Source organism: Chelonoidis abingdonii, chromosome 8 (assembly GCF_003597395.2).
Source record: "Chelonoidis abingdonii isolate Lonesome George chromosome 8, CheloAbing_2.0, whole genome shotgun sequence".
In the NCBI taxonomy this organism is placed as follows: domain Eukaryota; kingdom Metazoa; phylum Chordata; order Testudines; family Testudinidae; genus Chelonoidis; species Chelonoidis abingdonii.
This window is the reverse complement of record NC_133776.1, coordinates 94,304,739-94,324,509: the sequence shown is the minus strand read 5'-3', so window position 1 is coordinate 94,324,509 and position 19,771 is coordinate 94,304,739. Positions and strand designations below refer to the sequence as shown.

Below are 19,771 nucleotides of genomic sequence, written 5' to 3'. Positions count from 1 at the left end.
TGGATCACAATTTTGCTTATTCTCAAACCATTTCTACTGGTTTTAAGTCTTGACAGTTCAAATGAATGTGAAATTAAGTACTTGCTCGCTGTCACATAACAGACAGTTCCTCCCTGAGGGGGTGGAGGAGCAGAAAGAAGTTTGCTGTGGGAAGATAAGGCATATCATTATTAAACAAGATGAGCAGAAAATTGAATACAGCAATGTATAAGGCCCCTGTGGAAATGTAGAGTAAAATACAGAGTAGGCAGAGAAGATAAAATTGCCAAAGCCATGAAAGAAATCAGCTGCTTTCTCTGGAATAAGTTTCAATTTTACTTGAATCCTTTTTCGTTAGATTCAGAAGGTTGTGGAAAGTTGTTTTCTTTCTTACCATTTTAGAGTCAAGATTATCAGCATCCTGAGGGTGGAATACGGTCATTAGAGCTTCTGTGCTAACAGTCTTGCTGCTGCCTTTCTGACCTGCCATTAACTGTCCTTCATAATAATCCACCAGATTGTCAGAGTCAGAAGTAGTGGCAACCTGCAGAATGCATTAACAGCTGTTAGAGGTGCTTAAAAAGTCCTGCAAGAAACTGCACTGATAACAGTTGACGTTTCATCTTCAAGCACCACTTGTTATGCACCTTTCAAAATTACAATAGTTATCAGATGCATTGTTGTTATTATTTAAACTTTAAACAGCATTAACAAATCTGCCTGGAATCTTACAGAGCAAATAAGACATGAAGTGGTCCTGATCTGTAGAGCTTCCTATTTAAATTTAAGCGGCAGCACTTGAAAAAAAACACCTTTCTTTATTGCCACACCAAAATATTTAGTCATACATTAACATTAATGAAAATGAGAGCTGCAAAAAAGATGAGGGCCTGATCCAACTCCACTGAAATGAAAAGAAAGACTCCAATTGATTTAAATGGGAGCTGGACGGAAACTGCCAAGTACTGTACTGGCAGTTAAATGCACCGTATGCTCTCCTACCACAGGATACAAACAGGATTTCAGAAGCAAGGTCTGGAGCCTAGTGGGTGAGAAATATTCCACTTCAAAACCTATAATCAAAACAAGGTAAAATGCCAAAATGTACTGAGTTCAGCAGCTTTGCCGTTCAACATGTTCCCTTCTGCATGCATACCGAGCCAATTATCTTTTCCACCCTAAAAGCACAATTAAGAAGGAAAATAGACTTAAACTGATTATTAGTCAAGTAATATAGACAAAGGCATGCAACTGGGTGTGTGTGGCCACTCCAAAGGTGAATGCTTTTGAGAAGGCAGAGCTCAGCACCCAAATGTCACAGAACTGTGCTGCACCCCTAGCTAGGGAGCATTTCTGTTCAAGTTAAACCCTTTTTTCCCCCCTTGTTACTTCTAACCCTCAAGAATGGAACCTTGAGGATGAGCCTTTCATGACACAGTTTTTCTGTGCTGACCCAGGATATGCGCTTCGTAAGCTCATGGATATTATTTCACAAGTTATTCCGACCGATTCTGTTCCTCTACTAGCAATGTTATAAACTACTAGAGCTGGGTGCAGCAGAGTGGGAGGCCCATCTGGACTATTAGGAACTATTAACTCCACCCAGCTGCAATACTATCAGAATATTCGGTTTAGAACAAAAGTTATAGGCAACCACTGCGATAACAGCAACTATCTGTTCAACTCTGGCTCACAACCCTGTGTCCAGGGGAATATCTGGCAGCATGCCCCACTGGAAAGGGAAGGGGACCATCCTTGATGTCCAAAAGTGTGTTGGAAATGAAAATTGGTACATAATCTCCTCAACAGCTGAAGTACCAAATCCGCCATGCTCACATAAGCGTACTCGTCAGTAGGAGGACTCACAGGAGTAAATGTGTTGTCTCTAAACGGTAAAAGTATAAAGCTTTGCCAGGATCTACATTTGAGACTCTATTCTCAGTGATAGAGCAAGCAGAATTACCAGTATTTTTCATTTGTATTCCTCTCCAACACACATTCAGTTAGACCAAGGTAGGACTGTCCTACGGAAAATCATGTCACTCCAAAACTAGGATATGGCAAGTTAAAGCCTAGCAGACCATGTTCTGTATTTGGGGTCAGATAAAGCAGAAGATTACTGATGAAGGGATGTTACGAGTTAGCTTACTGAAAGTCAGAGAAAAAAGTCCCATCAATCTCAATGAGAGCAAAGCCCTAAATGCAGAAGCCTACAGGGAAAGTATGCAGAAACACTATTAAAAATTGCAAGTTCCACATATCTGTTCTGAGGGACACATTTTAAAACTGAAAAGCCCCATACACAATACTATTGCACAGATCTGTTCACATCTAATAGCAGCCTCACAATCATCCTGTAAACATTACGAGCCAGCTGGTCAAGTTTCAGAGGGGTAGCCATGTTAGTCTGGATCTGTAAAAGCATCAGAGAGTCCTGTGGCACCTTATAGACTAACAGACTTATTGGAGCATGAGCTTTCTTGGGTGAATACCCACTTCGTCGGATGCACGATATAAGGTGCCACAGGACTCTTCGCTGCTTTTACTGGTTAAGTCTGCGCAACTCCACTGACTTTACACTGTTGATTTTACACCAGGTGGTGTTTTTTGGTTTTTCATGGGAGAGATTATGAAGGGGGTTTAAAAATTTTTAATTTTAACCAAAAAGTCTGACTGTTTGCATTGAAGGAAATGTATCTTAGGTATTTCTATGGTCCCTTTCACTGTAATATCTGAGCACCTCATAATGTTTAATGTATTTATCCTCACAACTACCCAGAAAATAAGGAAGTGCTGTTATCCCCATTTTACAGATAGGGAACTGAGACACAGACACTAAGGGCTTGTCTACACTGTCCGCCAGCAATCAATCCAGTGGGGGGGGGGTCGATTTATCGTGTCTAATCTAGACACGACAGATCGACTGCTGAGCGCTCTCCCATCGACTCTGGTACTCCATCAGAATGAGACGCGCAAGCGGAGTTGACGGGAGAGCATCAGCTGTCGACTTACCGCAGTAAGTAGATCTAAGTATGTCGACTTCAGCTATGCTATTCACGTAGCTGAAGTTACGTATCTCAGATCGACCCCGCGCAGCAGTGTAGACAAGCCCTAAGTGACTTGTGCAAGTGGAAGAATAGGGGCTTGGCTACACTGGCACTTTACAGCGCTGCAACTTTCGCGCTCAAGGGTGTGAAAAAACACCCCCCTGAGCGCTGCAAGATACAGCGCTGTAAAGCCTCGGTGTAATCAGCGCTGCACGCTACACCCGTAGAGGATGTGGTTTACATGCAGCGCTGGGAGAGCTCTCTCCCAGCACTGGCGCTCCGACCACACTCACACTTCAAAGTGCTGCTGTGGCAGCGATTTGAAATTTCAAGTGTAGCCATACCCTAGGAAATTAAATGTGTGATCTCGAGTTGCAGGCTAATCTCCTAAACACAGTACCATCCTTACTGTTCCATTTGGTCATCTGAAACAGCAGCTATGATAGGACTGGGAAGGAATACTTCAAATTCCCTGTGATAGGATTTCTGTTTTTTAACTACATATAACACAGCTCGGTCCTGTTGGACTCAGAAACAGAAGTCTATCAGGTTTATTTATTTATTGCTCACCAATCTTAACAAGTCTGATCCCAAACCAGAAAATGTTCCCAGGTGGAAAAATTCTCTTTCCTCCTCCCCTTCCCCTATGAATGCAAAGTCACCAGTGAAAGCACATTTGTTAGTATGTGTGAACAGTCTGTGTGCCCAGAGAAGAACCCAGCTCATACTTTTGTTCAGTTTTGATGTATGCCAAGCATTACTTCCTTGAAGCACTATAGCAGTCTGAACGATAGGTTTTCAGTCACTCTTTTGCTTTGGGCTAATAAGCTATGACACACGCTTGTAACTTCCCCTTTGTTATGCATTCAGCACAAACCCTTTAGTAGATGAGGCACGGAATGATGTCTTGCTCAACATCAGATTGCCTCATTGCTATGCAGTGCCCTTTCTCAGAGCCTCCCAGAATTCCTGCTAGCTGAAGCAGTGAGTGTCCCAAAGAAACACTTCAGCTGATCCACCTTTTCAGATCTCAGTATGTGGTGTGTTTGCAAAATTCAGATTTCAAATCCTTTGAAGTTTGGAGACACTCCAATCTGGGATTTTGATTCAGGCCCATGTATGTCTCATTTAAATCTGTGTCTTTTAATTGGTGACATATAGGACTACTTTAAATAACACAATAGTCAGCTTCCTTGCAAGAATGGACAAAGTGCTCACTTCAGCACCCTTTCCATAAATAGTTAATAAAGAATTAGAGTTAGCTGTGCTGTTACCTCCGTACTTGCAGTGTGATGTGGACTTGAAGTTGTTCCACTTCTGATTCTGAGCTTTGCTACCAGGTGTTCAAAATCCTTAACCTCAGTGAAACGAAAAGCTCTTTTTCCTCTGATACTAATGCTGACTCCTTTGTTAGCTGGATCAGCCTTCTCCACAGCTATGACCTGAAGAGGCAAGGACACATGAATTAGTAATCTCATCTTCCTACCCAATTTTGTCAGCTTGGCTTGCAAAAAAAGTAATTCTATCGAGAGTGCGTGTGTGACATACTGGAAACTATCTGCATTATCCTTATGAATATTAAGTGTGACTTGGATTCACCATTCAGTTTTGTACAGATGCCTGTCTGAATGCATAGAGTTGAACTGAAGCAGGCTGTAAAGAGAGACTGTTTTAAACAGAGCAGGAAAGATAAAAACAAAGACACAGATAAGGCAGCCTTAGGTATACAACCTTATAGGAGTTAAGATAACAATGGCTGGAACATCAGTAGGGGAAGAAGCTACCTAGCTGGCACCATCCAAGCTAGGGCTGAGCCTAAGATCAAAGGGTAGACACTAAAGCCCTATATAGAGGCTAGGCTGCAGAAAAGGAAGGTAGGCTCCCCAGGGTATTGTCAGTGAAAAAGCTGACAGGCTAGGAAGACTTACTCAGAGACAGAAGGAGCCAGTTGCAAGCAGGCAAGAAGTTTTTCCTGACTTAGAGATGGGGAATAAGTTGGACCCAGGGATAGAGAGCTTAAGCTTAGATAAGAAAATATGCATGTATGACTCTTTGTTTATACCTCGGCTCTACGAGCTTTGTATCTTTGGGTGAAAAAAAAATAAATAAATTCTTTGTTTGGAGAAACTGTTTGAGTCACTTTCATTAGCTGCTATCAGAGGCTCCCAAAGCGAAACTCCTCTTAGTTGGACCTTCTGAAAGAGTCACAGTTGATATCCAGGGGACTATAACCCAGGTCCTGGTGTGGGGGTACACTCAGTGAGAACCCAAGAAGGGACAACAGTGCAGTTAGCCTGATAACCTGACAGCATGCACAGACAGAAACCTGTGAGCAGCGTGGAGCACAGTGGACCATTGTATAAGCAGAATTAATAACGCAGACAGACAATTTAAACTATCATTGCACAAAATGGGCTGTTGCTATTCTGGCACAAGATAATGTTATCTCCGTAAAACCCAAACTTCATTATGGGACAGATTTTTTAGAAAAATCAACATATTGGTGCTAAACACTTTCCAAAATATGGCCTCAAGTGCCTGCTGAACCTGGTGCATCTTACAGAGTTTTCTGAAAGAAGCCAGACTCTGGCTCCTGCAAATAATCACAAGAAGCAGAATTCACGGGAAGGATCCTCCACTGAGAATACCCTCCTAGACACATCTATCACAGGAAATGACAGCTGAAGCTGAACTTAATTGTGATGATGGGAAGTTATGATTTATAGTATTAAATACATTTTACAATGTAGTGCTTTTCAGGAAATCCTAAATTTGTAACATGACTGTGAATTGCTAGACTCACTCCTGTTGCTGCTCCTTCTTGACCACCAGAGGCAAAGGATGAAAACCAGCTGACATGAAACAACTCTGTAAGGGCCTAACAACTCCGGAGAGAGAACTTGGAATTAAGAAGTCAGCTCCTTTAACTCAATCTGTTATGCTTTGTTATTACAGTTTGCAATAGCCCGTTTGCAAGACTGCCAACAGAAAAATCACATGAACTGCAATATCTAAGTAGAATGTGCCAAATATATTCCTGTTATATGCCCACTGAAGGTCAACTAAGTTACACAAGTATCAGAGGGGTAACTGTGTTTGCTGCTTTTACAGATCCAGACTAAGAGTCTTGTGGCACCTTATAGACTAACAGACGTTTTGAAGCATGAGCTTTCGTGGGTGAATACCCACTTCATCCGTGGGTGCTTCCGGCGAAGTGGGTATTCACCCACGAAAGCTCATGCTCCAAAACGTCTCTTAGTCTATAAGATGCCACAGGACTCTTTGCTAAGTTACACAAGAAATTAATTTGGACCTATGTATATTATGGCTTTTAATGCTTTCAAACATTCAGTTCAACTGAATAAGGAATTCGCTCTAATAGCACATAGTGGGGCAGATTTTCAGCTGGTGTAAACATAGCTCCATTGACTTCAGTGTATCTATGACAATTCACACCATATGAAGACCTGTCCCAGCATGTCTAGTAAGCTGCAAGCATGTATAGCATGCATGAAGAGAATACAAAAGTACTAATCAATGTCTTGGTAATTTCCAGTGTATATATTTCAAGAATATATCTGGGACTAGCCAGAGGCTGACAACATTAAGGAGACTGATATACGCTCAGTCCGCAGAATATATGCCGTACGGGAAAGGATAGGGGAATCTTCCCACGCACTGATCCACAAATGTATTTCATCTCTGCCCTAGATCATTCAAAGCTAGACTGTAACACAGGGCTAGTCTACACTGGTAACACTGAAGTGCTGCCACGGCAGCACTTTAACATGCCTTGTGTGGGCACGGCACAGCACTCTCACAACGCTCTAAAAAAACCACCTCCTCAAGAGGTGTAGCTACCAGCGCTGGTGCACTGTCTACACTGGCACTTTCCAGCGCTGAAACTTGCTGCACTCAGGGGGGTGTTTTTGCACACCTCAAGCGAATAAGTTGCAGTGCTGTAAACTGCCAGTGTAGACAAGCCCACAGTCTTTACCTTATGATCCTTAGTCTGTCTGTTAAGGATGCCAATTGTAATGGTGAACTGACATTTGTCCACTAAGGACTAGACACTATCAAACTCATTTCACATAAGCCTCTGAACAAATGGCGCTGATTAATCACTGTCCACAGCAGTCAGATTTAAGCTGGTGACCTACAGGCAAAAGACTCCAAAGGGTCCACAACCAATCACTCCAAAATATTCACTCCCTCCAATTCTTTGCTTTTGACCAGAAGTCTCGGGCTACAAAGAGCAATTCCCAGTTTAAGTACAAGTTGTGAGACTTGTGCAAGATGAGACATTAAAAGATCCCCTGTTCACCTAGAAAAACAGAGGATAAAAAAAAGAGAGGGACTTGAAAGTTGTCTTTGAGCTGAAAAGTGAAAGGAGTTCTGTATGCAGTGGGATTTTTAGCTTAATACAGCTGGCACCAAGAAAACATGACATCATATAAATTGAATAAAAACAGATTCAATTTTCTAATGAGAAACTTGGCTAAAAGAAAAGTAAATTGCTAATTACTTTAATCTATACAAATTATAAAACTTTCAGTGTAAGTGGCTCTGACTGCAATTTGCAATACCTCTCTTACGGGAATGATTATGCTGCAGAGACTGCCATCCTGGCTAGCAAAGCAGATGTAGTTCTCTGAAATGCACATTTTTCCCAATGTGTTGAAGTGGGAGAAAGGTACCCATAAGAAGCATTCATGCACTTCCTGCAGGGTCTCTTCTTTGGGCAGCCTGAAGAATGCACTGAACTGCTCACTGTGGGCTCGGTTCTCCAGGCCTCTAATGGATAAAAAGGGGAGGAGGGGAAGGAAAATCAAAGTTATTTTAATATCACTTTATATTTATTAAAACTGAACTGTGTTGGGAGGGGACTATATTAAAACTTTATATCCCATGTTTTCAAATATATTACAGGCTCAGTCCTGGAAGGCACTAAGTGAGGTTCTTAACACAATCAATTCCCAAGGGAGATGACTGTGCTTACACCCTATTTTAGCAAAGTATTTAAGCATATACTTAAAACACATGCTGAAGTTCCATTTAAATCAATCGGATTTAAGAACTTTCTTAAGGTTAAGCACATGATTAAGAGTTTTGCTGAAAGGGGATGGACTGTTGTATGGAGGCCTAAATTAGGTAAAAAGTTACCACTTTCTAATAGCCCAATCGGATCTGCTTTTCAACCCACTGAAATAAACCAATTAAACCTAAAACTAGTTTTGACTTGATGAAGAATTGATTAGCAGGAAAGACAGCCTCTGTGAGTGCATGTATAAGAAACATCTGCCACAGGATAATGCTTCAGAAAGAGAAGATTTTATTCATACATAAATGCAGTGAAAAAACTATGTTTTGGCAGGAGAGCAACATCCATCTCCAGCACTGCTACCAAACCTGAACGTCAATCAGCTAGTAACTATAATATAAAACAAGTGTAATATCTGGCAGGGGTGGCCAAACTTACTGGCCCTCCAAGCTGCATACAACAATCTCCAGAAGTTTGAGAGCCTGAGCACACCTGCCGGAAGCTGGGGCTCAGGACTTCAGCCCCACTCCTGCTGAAGACCCTGCTGAAATGTATTGGACTTCTGGAATTCCCTCCACTGAAAGCTGTGGAAGCCACAGTACTTGAAACTAGACTTGAGAAAATACTGCCAAATATGCTACAGGGACCAAGCCTGCACTGACCCAGGAGACAGACTTAAACCCAATGGATATTTTAGATCTGACCTTTCATGTTACCCAAAACAATTCAATAGTAAGAAAACCAGTCACGAGTCTCCAACACATGGTTGCTTACATCACTCATTGCCAATGGCATCTGGCCCATGCATTTGTTATCCAATTAACATATGCTGAAAAACCTGTTTGTTGCCCTTCCATCTCCTTTCCATTCTTTCATCAGCAAGCTACTCTTCAGTGACATCACATCATCACTTCTTGCTTTTTATCCCCATTTGCTGTTAAGACACTACATTTCTGAAAATGAATTTTGCTATAATGCTTTTCACAAAAATATTTCAGAACCTTGAATACAATTATTATCTAGAGAATGTAACCTCTCCAGAGACCTCATTTATACAGGACGTAAACAAATGTAAATCTGGGGCTTTAAATTCACTGATGAAATCCCTTTAAAGCAGAGAATAAAGCAATAAGATTTTCCTCCCTTTTTCTATATTCATGTATTAAATGGTTCTCTCTTCTGGAACCTACCAAGAAACCTATTATTATTAAAAAGCTTTGGTTGTATGACAGTCCTGAATAATGCTTTCTGCATTTTTTCCTGTTCCAAATGTGTTCTGTTTTCTGTGTAAAAATAATAAAAGGTACAGATGTAAAGTCTTGAATTACAATTAATTCTGGCCTATAAATTGTGAAAAGATTTTATAAACCTGGGCCATGAAAAACAACTTGTTAGCTTTAATGATTCGTTAAAATACACTCAGAGAAACTAAGCTTTACCATAGAAGAGCCTCTGAAAATTAAAAACATGCTAATATGCCATATAATAATGCACACTTGGGGCTATTATTACAGTTACAGCTGTACAGATCCAGAGCAATTCCACTGCCTTTTGTGTGAATACTCCAGATTTACACGTGTATATCTAAGATCAAAATCTGGCTCTCTAGACTTAAGCCTGCATCGGATCTGACAAAAGTGAATGAGAAGACCAGGTTAAGAGAATTTTCCTACAGAATTTACAATGAAGGTAACCATCTCCTGTGTTTAGTGTATGTTCCCTGCGTAAGTAAACATCATGTGGTGTTCAGTTCTGTTTTAAAGAAGGAGAACCCTGTGCTATTAGCACAGATTTGGTCAATTTGTGCATTGGTGCTTATTTTGAATGGTGTTTTTGTTAATCTGATTAGCCATGAAGAATCTGTAAACATGTTGAGATACCCACATAAGTATTTGTGAATAAAGTTGATATTATTTCTTATACACCTCTACCTCGATAACACGCTGTCTTTGGAAGCCAAAAAATCTTACCGCTTTATAGGTGAAACCGTGTTACATTGAACTTGCTTTGATTCACCTGAATGCGCAGACCTGCCCCTCCACCCCTCCGAGCACTGCTTTACTGCGTTATATCCAAATTTGTGTTATATCAGGTGGCGTTCTATCGAGACAGCGATGTATATTATATTCATGTGATTTCTTCTGACAACTAACAGTAAATTATAACACCCTGCATTACCCAATATCTAAGAGGACACTTAGGTAAAAGACAAATGTTAGCAAAGCTGTTATTGTAAGCTCCTTCAGACAAGGACTGTGTCTTCCTGTGCCTGGAACTCTACTGAGCACATAGCTGACATTCTACAAACAATAAATTACCTCTTGGTGATTTGCAGAGGATCACGAAGGACTAGGTCACTTTCAAATGTCTCCTTGTCAAAAAGTCTCCTTACAGCATAGTTTGCCAGCTGCTCCATAAGAAGGAACGTTTCATTAATGTGCAAAAACATGGAAAAGTAGTGATCCTCCCCACGGGAGCACACATGAATACTCTCTGTCAGGATCACATTGGAGGTCTTTTCAAGTTTTGAGATTTCATCCCAGGAGATAACGAGTTTTACTGAAAATACGAGTATAAGCAGGTGTGAGTAACTTCTCACTGCTCACTAGCCGCCTACACTTTTTCCTTAACACTAAGGGAACAAGCAGTCAACAGCTCTAATAAAATGTAATTAAACAGCACAGTTAAATCACTATTGAGCAGGAAAGTCTAACATGGCTGAAAGCGTTATAGTGAGCCAGTGAACAGCCTTTATTGTATTGCATGTTTCTGGGGAAAAAGGAAGCAGCTTTTGTGTATTTCAATAAGGGCCAAACTGTAATAATCCTCTCTCCTATACAGTAGTACCTTATTCCACACCTACTCCATTGGCTTCAGTGAAACTGCTTGTGAGGTAAGATACTATTTAAAATGGGTTCCATAATCTTCCCCAACATAGTTGCTTTCCCTGTTTTATAGCACAATCCTTCCACATGCTGAATGCACTCAACTGCCATTCACTGCCATGGGAGTTGAGGGTGCTCAGCTCCTTGTAAGATTGGGCCCTCAGTCATTTGTGCCCCTTCAAAAATAAGCGTACAGAAAAACTGAAACTACTGCTATTCCACAAGTACAAGATCATCACAGGCAGCCTGCCAGGTAGAATTTCACAGCTAGAAATACATCAAAAAGTGCCACATATGTTATTACTAGATTACACTTTCTGTTCTTTGATGCAATGTAAAACTGCAAATGGCTGCATGAACTATAATATCAGGCAGGCTGTTCTGTCTTAATAGTGCATTTAAAATTAAGCTTCTTAAAGCAAGCAGACCATTTATATCTAAGGGGCCTGTGTCTTTCTGATGTACCGCTGTGCCTTCTGCTGGCAATCATGAGTAATACATACATGTACTGGCAGGAAAATATATAAATGCCTGTAAGTCTATGCACCTTTCTTCACATTTTCTGGCTTTCAATCACAAAGTTATTGCTCACAAATGCATACTTTTTAAATGATCAAAATGACTTTATACACAAAAAGTTGTGTGAAAATATCAGCAATGTATATTGCCTCTATTTGGGAAGATTATTTTTGTTTTAAATTCGTACATGTGACAGAAATTGAACCAGGAGCCTCAAGAGTTGAAAGCATGAATCTCTACAGATTGAGTTAAAGACCCAGGATATTCAGTTAAGAGCTGTACCAGACCCATATTCTCTGTGAATCCAGGTCAGAGAAAGACAAGTAACACACACTAGTGGGTTACACATGCACATGCAAATAAAATAATTCTAAATAATGTATTCCCACTGATTATTTTGATTACTAATTACTGGTTTTATTTGATGGTCATGTTGCAAAACAACTAAGTTTCATTCTCAGAGGATTATGGGTGTGAAATGTTACTTCAAATTTGAAAAATACAAAATAAAATGGTGAATGACTGGGCCAACTTACTTTCTGCTCCTAGCAAAAATGAGTAAAAGCTAAGAAAGTTGGTACTAAGATAAAGCCATCCCTGACAGGGCACTCGCCCCCTCCAATAGCTGCAGGAGTAATAGGTCACCAACTTCTCCTGCTCTGCTAATCCAAAGCACTTCTCAAACTTCAGAATAGCTTCACGAAACTTCTCAGGATCTTCTTCTTGTATGAAAGAACCTTTCCCTTCTTCAGCAATCAATCCCTAAAAGCAAAAAACAAACAAAAAATGTATATATGTATATATATATATATATACACACACACACACACACACACAAACCATGCAATGTATTTTGTGCTGGATATTTCAGGGAAAGAATGGTCTTGCGGCCAAAACACAAGACTGAGAGTCAAGAAGCCTACATTTATTTCAGACTCTTCTACAGACTTCCTGTATGACCATGGTTAAGACACTTATCTTCAGTTTCCCCATCTATAAAATGGGAATAATGAAGCTTCCTTACCCCACTAGGGGTGTTGTGAAGCTACATTCATAGGTATTTGTAATGTGCTTTGTTATCCTTTAATGGAAAGAGCTATAAAAACAACTATGGATTATTACTAGGTCACACGCTGCATTGCTTCTGAAGGCTAAGCTCATTGCACACACCAGGGGCTCACTGCATTCTTTCATTACCCAATTCCTCCACAAGCTCCCTCTGTGCCACCCTTTCATCCCCCTCTATTTCAGGGACTCCCTGCAAGCCTCCCCTCAGGCCACTCCCATTCTCCACTTATCCCCTCATGCCAAAGTTTCTGTGTGACAGCACACTCCCCCCTTGTACCACTGTCCCCATTACTGCCCCAATCCCAGGAACACTCTATGCCCTGTCTCCAGGAGCTGTATGCCCACCCATCCCCCTGTACCACTCAGACCAAAATTCCCCATTCCCCCCCGCCAACCCCCATCATTCAAACATTCTCTGAACTTTTGGAATTGATCAAATGCAGCATTCAAAAGTTATCACGTTTGTGACAAAGGGTGCATTTTCTATAATATTTTTATGAATCCTAGGCATGCTTCGGTTTTCCTCTGTGCACAGTGGGTGCAAAAGGGTTAACGCTGCTCCTGGAACAGCAGGTGTGTGCACTACTTTGATGCCTGCGTGGAATGACTGGATCCTTAAGGATCTGGCTGAAACCAACCCAGATCAACATAGGACCCAGCAAGACAAAAAGAGCCCTCACACCAAAGACTGAACAATCAACCCCAAACAGCAAGAAACCCCAGTACGTGAAATATGTGAACTGAACTGGAATAACGGCTGCACTTTTGGAGTGATTCAGAAGTTCTGACTTGGGAAGCCAAAGGAAACAGGGAGACAGAGCAAGGCATGGAATCCATCACAGCTTGGACGATGGCATTGGCTTTGCCAGGATGGACCATGGCATAATGTTTGCTTCTTTGTGCCAAACTAAGGATTTTCAGCTTCTGTAGCCAGGTGACCAATAAAGAATTATCTTGTTTTAGAGAGGCTGCCTGTGTGGCTGTAAATACTCTGTGAGAGCACTGTGCTCTGAAGGACTGCAGTCCAAGACTCCCACAAGAGTCTGGCTGGGCTGGATTCGCTGCAGGGAATCAGGGAGAGAGACAGGGAGTGCTGGTGCCAAAGGCCCAGTCTCAGAGTCTTGGAAGCTAAGGGCCTGCCCATGTGAAACTGTGTAGGTCTTTGGTGCCCGGCATACTAAAGGGGTCCCTGGTTACAGCTGGGGCACAGAGAAGATCCTGTGCAGCTGTGACAGCGTTGCATATAGACAGACAGGGAAAGGCCCTCGACGTTAGTGTTGGCCTCACTTTGCAGTGTCAATTATTATTGTTGCAGAATATTCTTTTCCCACAAGTTTTAAACAGTTAACTGAAGGCAACTGATACATTTTGTTTACCAGCAAGAATGAAATTTGTCTCTATCAATCTTACTTAACTTTGAAGTGAAATAGCTTCACCTCATTCCATTGCTCCTATCCAACTGCAATATAGTACTGTATAAAAAGAATTACATTGCACCACAATGCTGTCCCCTAATGTCTTTAAAAAATGTATGTGTTTCTGAAGAGTGAGAAGTCACAGCTTTCCTCTGTTATATCACCTACATGCTACTTACTCTTATCTTTCCCTGTACAAAGCTAGTAACATCTTCATTTGAATCAAACACTGATAAGGTCTTCATAACATTGTGTTCCAACCAGTCCCAGTGTCCTGTTATTTCTTCTCTGCTGGCTCCTGATAAAAGAGTAACATGTTAATAAAGCTTAAGAAATAAACTTCACCTAAACAAAAATCACAAAAGGCCTTGTCCACACTGGACACATAACCAAAACTGTAGTAGTTAGCACACTGATCATAGTTACTAGTGTTTCCCAAATGTTGGGTCTCGACCCATCAGTGGGACATCAGAAGGTTCTAGCTGGGTTGCCATGTTCAGGGCCAGATGAACTCATTACAGGGTCCGGGCCTAAGCAAACATGCACTTCTCCTGGCCCGGTGTGAAGGGGAGACAGGCAGGTTTGGAGAGCAAGATACAACCAGGCCAAACCTGAGTGGTGCTGGGACCCCATGGACCAGGTCACAACAAGTGGAGTGAGGAGCCAGGCCTTGTCTTGCAGGATGAGAGCTGCTGCTGCAGGATGAGCGTGGGGCAGGTTCGCTCTCCAATCATCCTGATCCAAAAGGCTCTGCTCTGCACCAGGCCAGGATTAGGATTGTGGTGCCGGGGTAGATGGTGGGTATGCAATGGTGGGTTGCAAATAAATAAATAAATAAATAAATAAAATGCAGTTGGGCATTCTCCCTAGTAAAAAGTTTGGAAACGACTGTTCTAGATACAGCAAAGCTTCTTCCTCTTCAGATGCATTCTATAGACATCTGTGTTGTCTAAATAACTTTATCATAAGGCAGGACCTGATTACCACCTAGTAGCACTCAACATGGCTATGTCATGCTTCAACCTTGTGATGTAGGACCAAGTCACATATTAATCATATTCCTAATCATGTTAAAGCTTCGATGACCACAGTTCAGAAAGAACTGTCGACACGATTCAAGTCCTGTCTACACCGCAAGATCAAAGTGGGTAGTGTTGTGCTGCACTTGGCTTCCACAATTGTAAAGAAATCTTATTCCGTTCAAAATACAGAATGCATATGTCAGCTACTCCCTGATGCAGAAACCACTGCCTTTTTGATTCATATAAACTGACTGATCCTTGAAATGCCTTTGGGTCTACCCTAGGCCTACCCGATTTTATAGGGACAGTCCTGATTTTTGGGTCTTTTTTCTTATATAGGCTCCTATTACCCCCACTCCCTGTCCCGATTTTTCACAATTGCTGTCTGGTCACTCTAGCCTACCCAGAATCACTGGTCTTTCACTCTTGCACTTCCTGCAAACCCAACGTACTAAAAGCAAAATATACTTTCTTCTCCTTCTCTGTATGCATGCAGGATCAGGAATAATTTGACATAATCAATGTTTAGAAAGTAAGCTGTACAATCCAGGATAAAGCTCATCATCCAAAATACGAAGGGCATATAAATGCAGTAATTAAATCATAGAAATGTAGGGATAAAAGGGATCTCAAGAGGTCATCTAGCCTTGCCCCCCAGTGCTCAGGCAGGATTGTAACATATATAAGCTGTAAGTCATTTACCAACACTATGCCTGATGACAGATGTTTATCTGACCTGTTCTTACAAATGGCACAGATTCCACAACCTTCCAAGGTAACCTGTTCCAGCATTTAATTATCATTATAGTTAAAGTATTTCCTAATATCAAACCTAAATCTCTCTTGCTTTAAACTAAGCCAATTACTTCTTGCCCAACCTTGGTGGATTTAGAGAACAATGGATCACCATCCTATTTATAATAAAAACTTAAATATTAAAAACTATTATCTACGGCCTTCTCCTCTCTATACTGAACATGCCCAATTCTTTCAACTCTCCTCATAGGTCAAATGGCAAAGTCAGCCTCATTACCTCATTTCCCATGCACTGTTATTCTGGTGAAAATACTTTATCATTTTATTCTTGATCTCCCCGCAAGGATTTTGCTTTGAGAGAGCTGTCAGCTATCATATAAGGAATGTCATAACAAGTTTAGAAGAGAAAGAAATTTCCCTCAATGAAAACACATGCATTTTCCAGTAAGGTGTTTTGATCAGCAGTTTAAATTTCATACAAAAGAAAGATATTAGCTGCTAGGTAGTTTTATGATGTGTGAAATGTCAGTACGTTAAAACTGTTTACGGTATACTCAGAGACCAGGCCTGTTTATACACTTGGTTAGGAATTTTGCCAGGGATAATAGCTAGTAAACTACAATCATAAGACTACTGAAGTAAAGACGATGTTTATGAAACAGCAGCAATGAGGATCCAGCTGAGTGCAATACTCGGACTATTCTTAGGAGTTAGGTAGTTTTTCCATAAAGTGGCTTTGACTGTGTAAGGATTTATTCAGCACTTCTGGGTAAGCAGATTCTACAATATAAGAGGCTACGAGTTTTCATACGCTACAGGAATTGCTTAGAAATAAACAGGCCCAGTACATGAATGAACTATCACCACTTCCCTCCTCATCAGAGAGTTCCATCGACCACATCTTTACCAGTTTGTTTTACGAAGACTGACACCTTAAGCAGGTTTGAGCGGTTTTCACAGGCTTATTTAATACTGCACTGGGACTGAACAGAAATTCCTTTAAGTACAGTTAAGAAGAAGACAGACATTTACGATGGAGTTGCACTGGCATTTCAAAAAGGTGAAAGTAATGTCAAGAGTAATTAACACTGAAAAAATAGGGCAAAACTGATTCTCTATCAGATTATGCACTAAGAATCTAGGGCAGGTCTCTAAACTCTGGCACAGATGCGGCCAGAGGAAGTATTCTGGTGGAGGAATTTAAAAAAAAAAAAAAGTCACTGGCTCTTAACTTACTAGGCACTTTTGAAAACTCTCCCTTAGAGCTCAGCATTCTGAATGGTTTTTCTATGAGCATTCATATCTGGTAATGTCAAAAATATCTTACAGCAGGAAAAGTGAACAGGAATATTGAAAACAGTTTTGATTTCTCCTCCAGACTAACTGGAAACCTGGTCTGAGAAGCGAGGACTCGTGGGTTCTATTCTGATCTCTGATACTGACTTGCTGTGTGGTTTTGTGCAAGTCACTTAACCTCCCTCAGTCTCCGGTTACCCATCTGCAAAACGGCATAACACGTATCTGCTTCACAGGAGTAACGTATTTGAATGTATTTGTTATTGCAGAATGTTTTAAGATAAAAGTAGCCATGTCAAAGTTTTTTGGATTCTCTGCAGTGTTTAGGTTATACTACTCTAGCTATCTTTTGAGAATACAGGCCAGCAATTCCAGTAGGTATCAGCAAAACTACACATCACCTTTTTCATTTACAGTTATTATCCAGGGTTAATTATGCATGTTCTATTTTTATATTAATAAATTAGAAGAGAAGAAGAATTGTGCAGACTTCAGTATTGCAGCATTTACTCAAGTGAGTAGCTCCCCGCAGTCAACAGGGCCAGCTGTGTTAGTAAAGGCCATAGGATTGGTCCCCACTACTTATATCACAAGATTCACAGAATAGGTAACTTTTTGACTTAGTTTGCAATGTCTTCTTACATGTTTTGTGAAGTGTTCTGAATGTTCGGGGGGCTATGTATATAATAAAAATGAAGACTTCTGATTCATCAACTAGTTGGTAAATATACAAATAAATGCTCTTTGTTGGGATCTGTCCCTACCAATCCAAATGCTATACACATTTTCTAAAGAACGCCTACTCTCAAGGAATGAGAGCTGGCACCTGTCATGTCAAGAACTGCATCCCCATGGTGTTTTTAACAGTTATTAAAACTCAAAAAAAATGTAATGTGAATAAAGCAATGCTTTATACTGGGCCAATAAATACTGTCAAACACTGAGTTTTCCTGCCAAAAGTTCCCTGACAGCCGCTTTATGATTGTTTGCCCAATTAATGACATCATTATCTCCCCTGTACACTCATGCTGAAACATGAGAAGAATGCTCTTAAATAAAATAAACACACACACATTCAATATTCTGAGTAGTGCCCTCATATTACCCATTAAAACACCATGAACATAGGCTCTGTGCTTTGTTTCCCACTAAAAGCCTGTGTTTCTCCCTGGATGACTGTAAATTCTCTGATGGTGACAAAAATCTTTCTGACATTATAATTTTTAATTACTTTATTTGCTAAAACTGACCACAGGTTTTATGGGAATAATAATCTTGCTCTAAACATGATTACAGTGAAAAGAACAATAAGACTATCATCATGTGTGTGCCTACCAGGAATCAATTATGCACAAGATAGGTTACCGTAATAGCAATTAGGCCTCAGGCAAAGTTAAAATCCCATTAACACACTTCTTTTAGAGCTTGACTACACTGGCAATTAACAGTGCTGCAACTTTCTCCCTGAGGGGGTGAAAAAACACCCCTCGAGCGCAGCAAGTTGCTGTAAAGCGCCACAGTAAACGGTGCCCCAGCAGAGCTGCGCCCCCAGCGCTGGGAGCTATAACCCTCCTGAAGGTGGGTTTTTTAGAGCGCTGAGAGAGCTCTCTCCCAGTGCTGCGCCGCGACCACACAAGGCACATTTAAGCGCTGCCGCGCAGTGCTTTACCACTGCCAGTGTAGACTAGCCCTTAGATCATTAAAATGTAATAATGGGAAAGCAATTTAGTCTCTTGTTTTTATTAACTGGATACTACCTCATGCAAGGGACAAAGCCATTATACAGCCTTTTAGATTATCTCTTCTATATGTAACACAAAAGTGATATAACTTCAAGTACTAGCAGCAGGCAGATCCCCTTTTCCTGCTTCCTAAGGGTTGAAGTCATGGCAACAGAATTCTCAATAGTACATGTTTATTTTTATTCATTTATAAGTATTTTTACTGCACTCATCAACTGAGTATATTTTATGGCAACCACTTTGTATTATTTCCCCAGGAATATTCCTAGGATTTTACTTACCAACAGTTTACAAATGGTTCATTTTCTAGTAACTCATGTTTTCCCTTGCTTTTAAAAGTGCTATGTTTGAGAGTGTGTTACTCCCCACATTGTCCTTTGGCCAATACACCATATAAAATTAGGTCTCTTATTGATCATTATCCTCTAGGGACAGCCTTGAAAAGCATGCACAGGAGGAGATTAGATTAGATTGCAGGGAGAGAGGTTTCATATTACAATATAGGGATATGGTATTAATGTCTTTTTTAAGTAGTTGATGGTACAATAGGATCTGATTTCTTGTCGAACTGAAGAAAAGATTCTGATACATATTGGATAGCAAAAATCATGTGACTACAGCACAGCATTTAATAGCGGAATATTTGTGTGTAAGAATTTGTGGGATCAGACTCAATATGGTATGAAGTTTATCTTTCCCCAAAGGCATCTAAAGGAGGGGCTGGAGGTTGGAGGAAAATTTAACTGGAGTCTTATGGCTCAGTAGAGTGTCTAGTTTTTGTTAAAGAGTTTATTAACTTAAAAGGTTTAACTGGGAAAAAAGCTGATGAACTAAAACGTGACACTGCAAAATTTTAGAATTTACTGGTGCATTTTCAATTTCGGGGGATTCCCTGAGCTCTAGATCAGTGCTTCTCAAGCTATCTGATGTGAGGGACCGGCAATTTTTTTTTCCAATGTGCCAGAGACCAGTGCCATATCATCATCCTATTCGATGCTCTT

The 19,771-nt window shown here is 40.7% G+C and overlaps 1 protein-coding gene across 5 annotated transcripts in view; it reads right to left on the bottom strand.

Annotated features, from left to right (window-relative positions):
• The window catches only part of TBC1D8B (TBC1 domain family member 8B), a 56,800-nt gene that overhangs the window by 24,847 nt on the left and 12,182 nt on the right, over nt 1-19,771 (bottom strand). For all 5 annotated transcript variants that reach the window (XM_032769431.2, XM_032769432.2, XM_032769434.2 and 2 more), the window contains exons 3-8: nt 14,134-14,252; nt 12,008-12,233; nt 10,386-10,626; nt 7,613-7,820; nt 4,301-4,468; nt 374-523 (exon numbers count right to left, since the gene is read on the bottom strand). In XM_032769431.2, the coding sequence (XP_032625322.1) occupies nt 374-523; nt 4,301-4,468; nt 7,613-7,820; nt 10,386-10,626; nt 12,008-12,233; nt 14,134-14,252 (1,112 nt within the window). The remainder of the gene's footprint in view (nt 1-373; nt 524-4,300; nt 4,469-7,612; nt 7,821-10,385; nt 10,627-12,007; nt 12,234-14,133; nt 14,253-19,771) is intronic.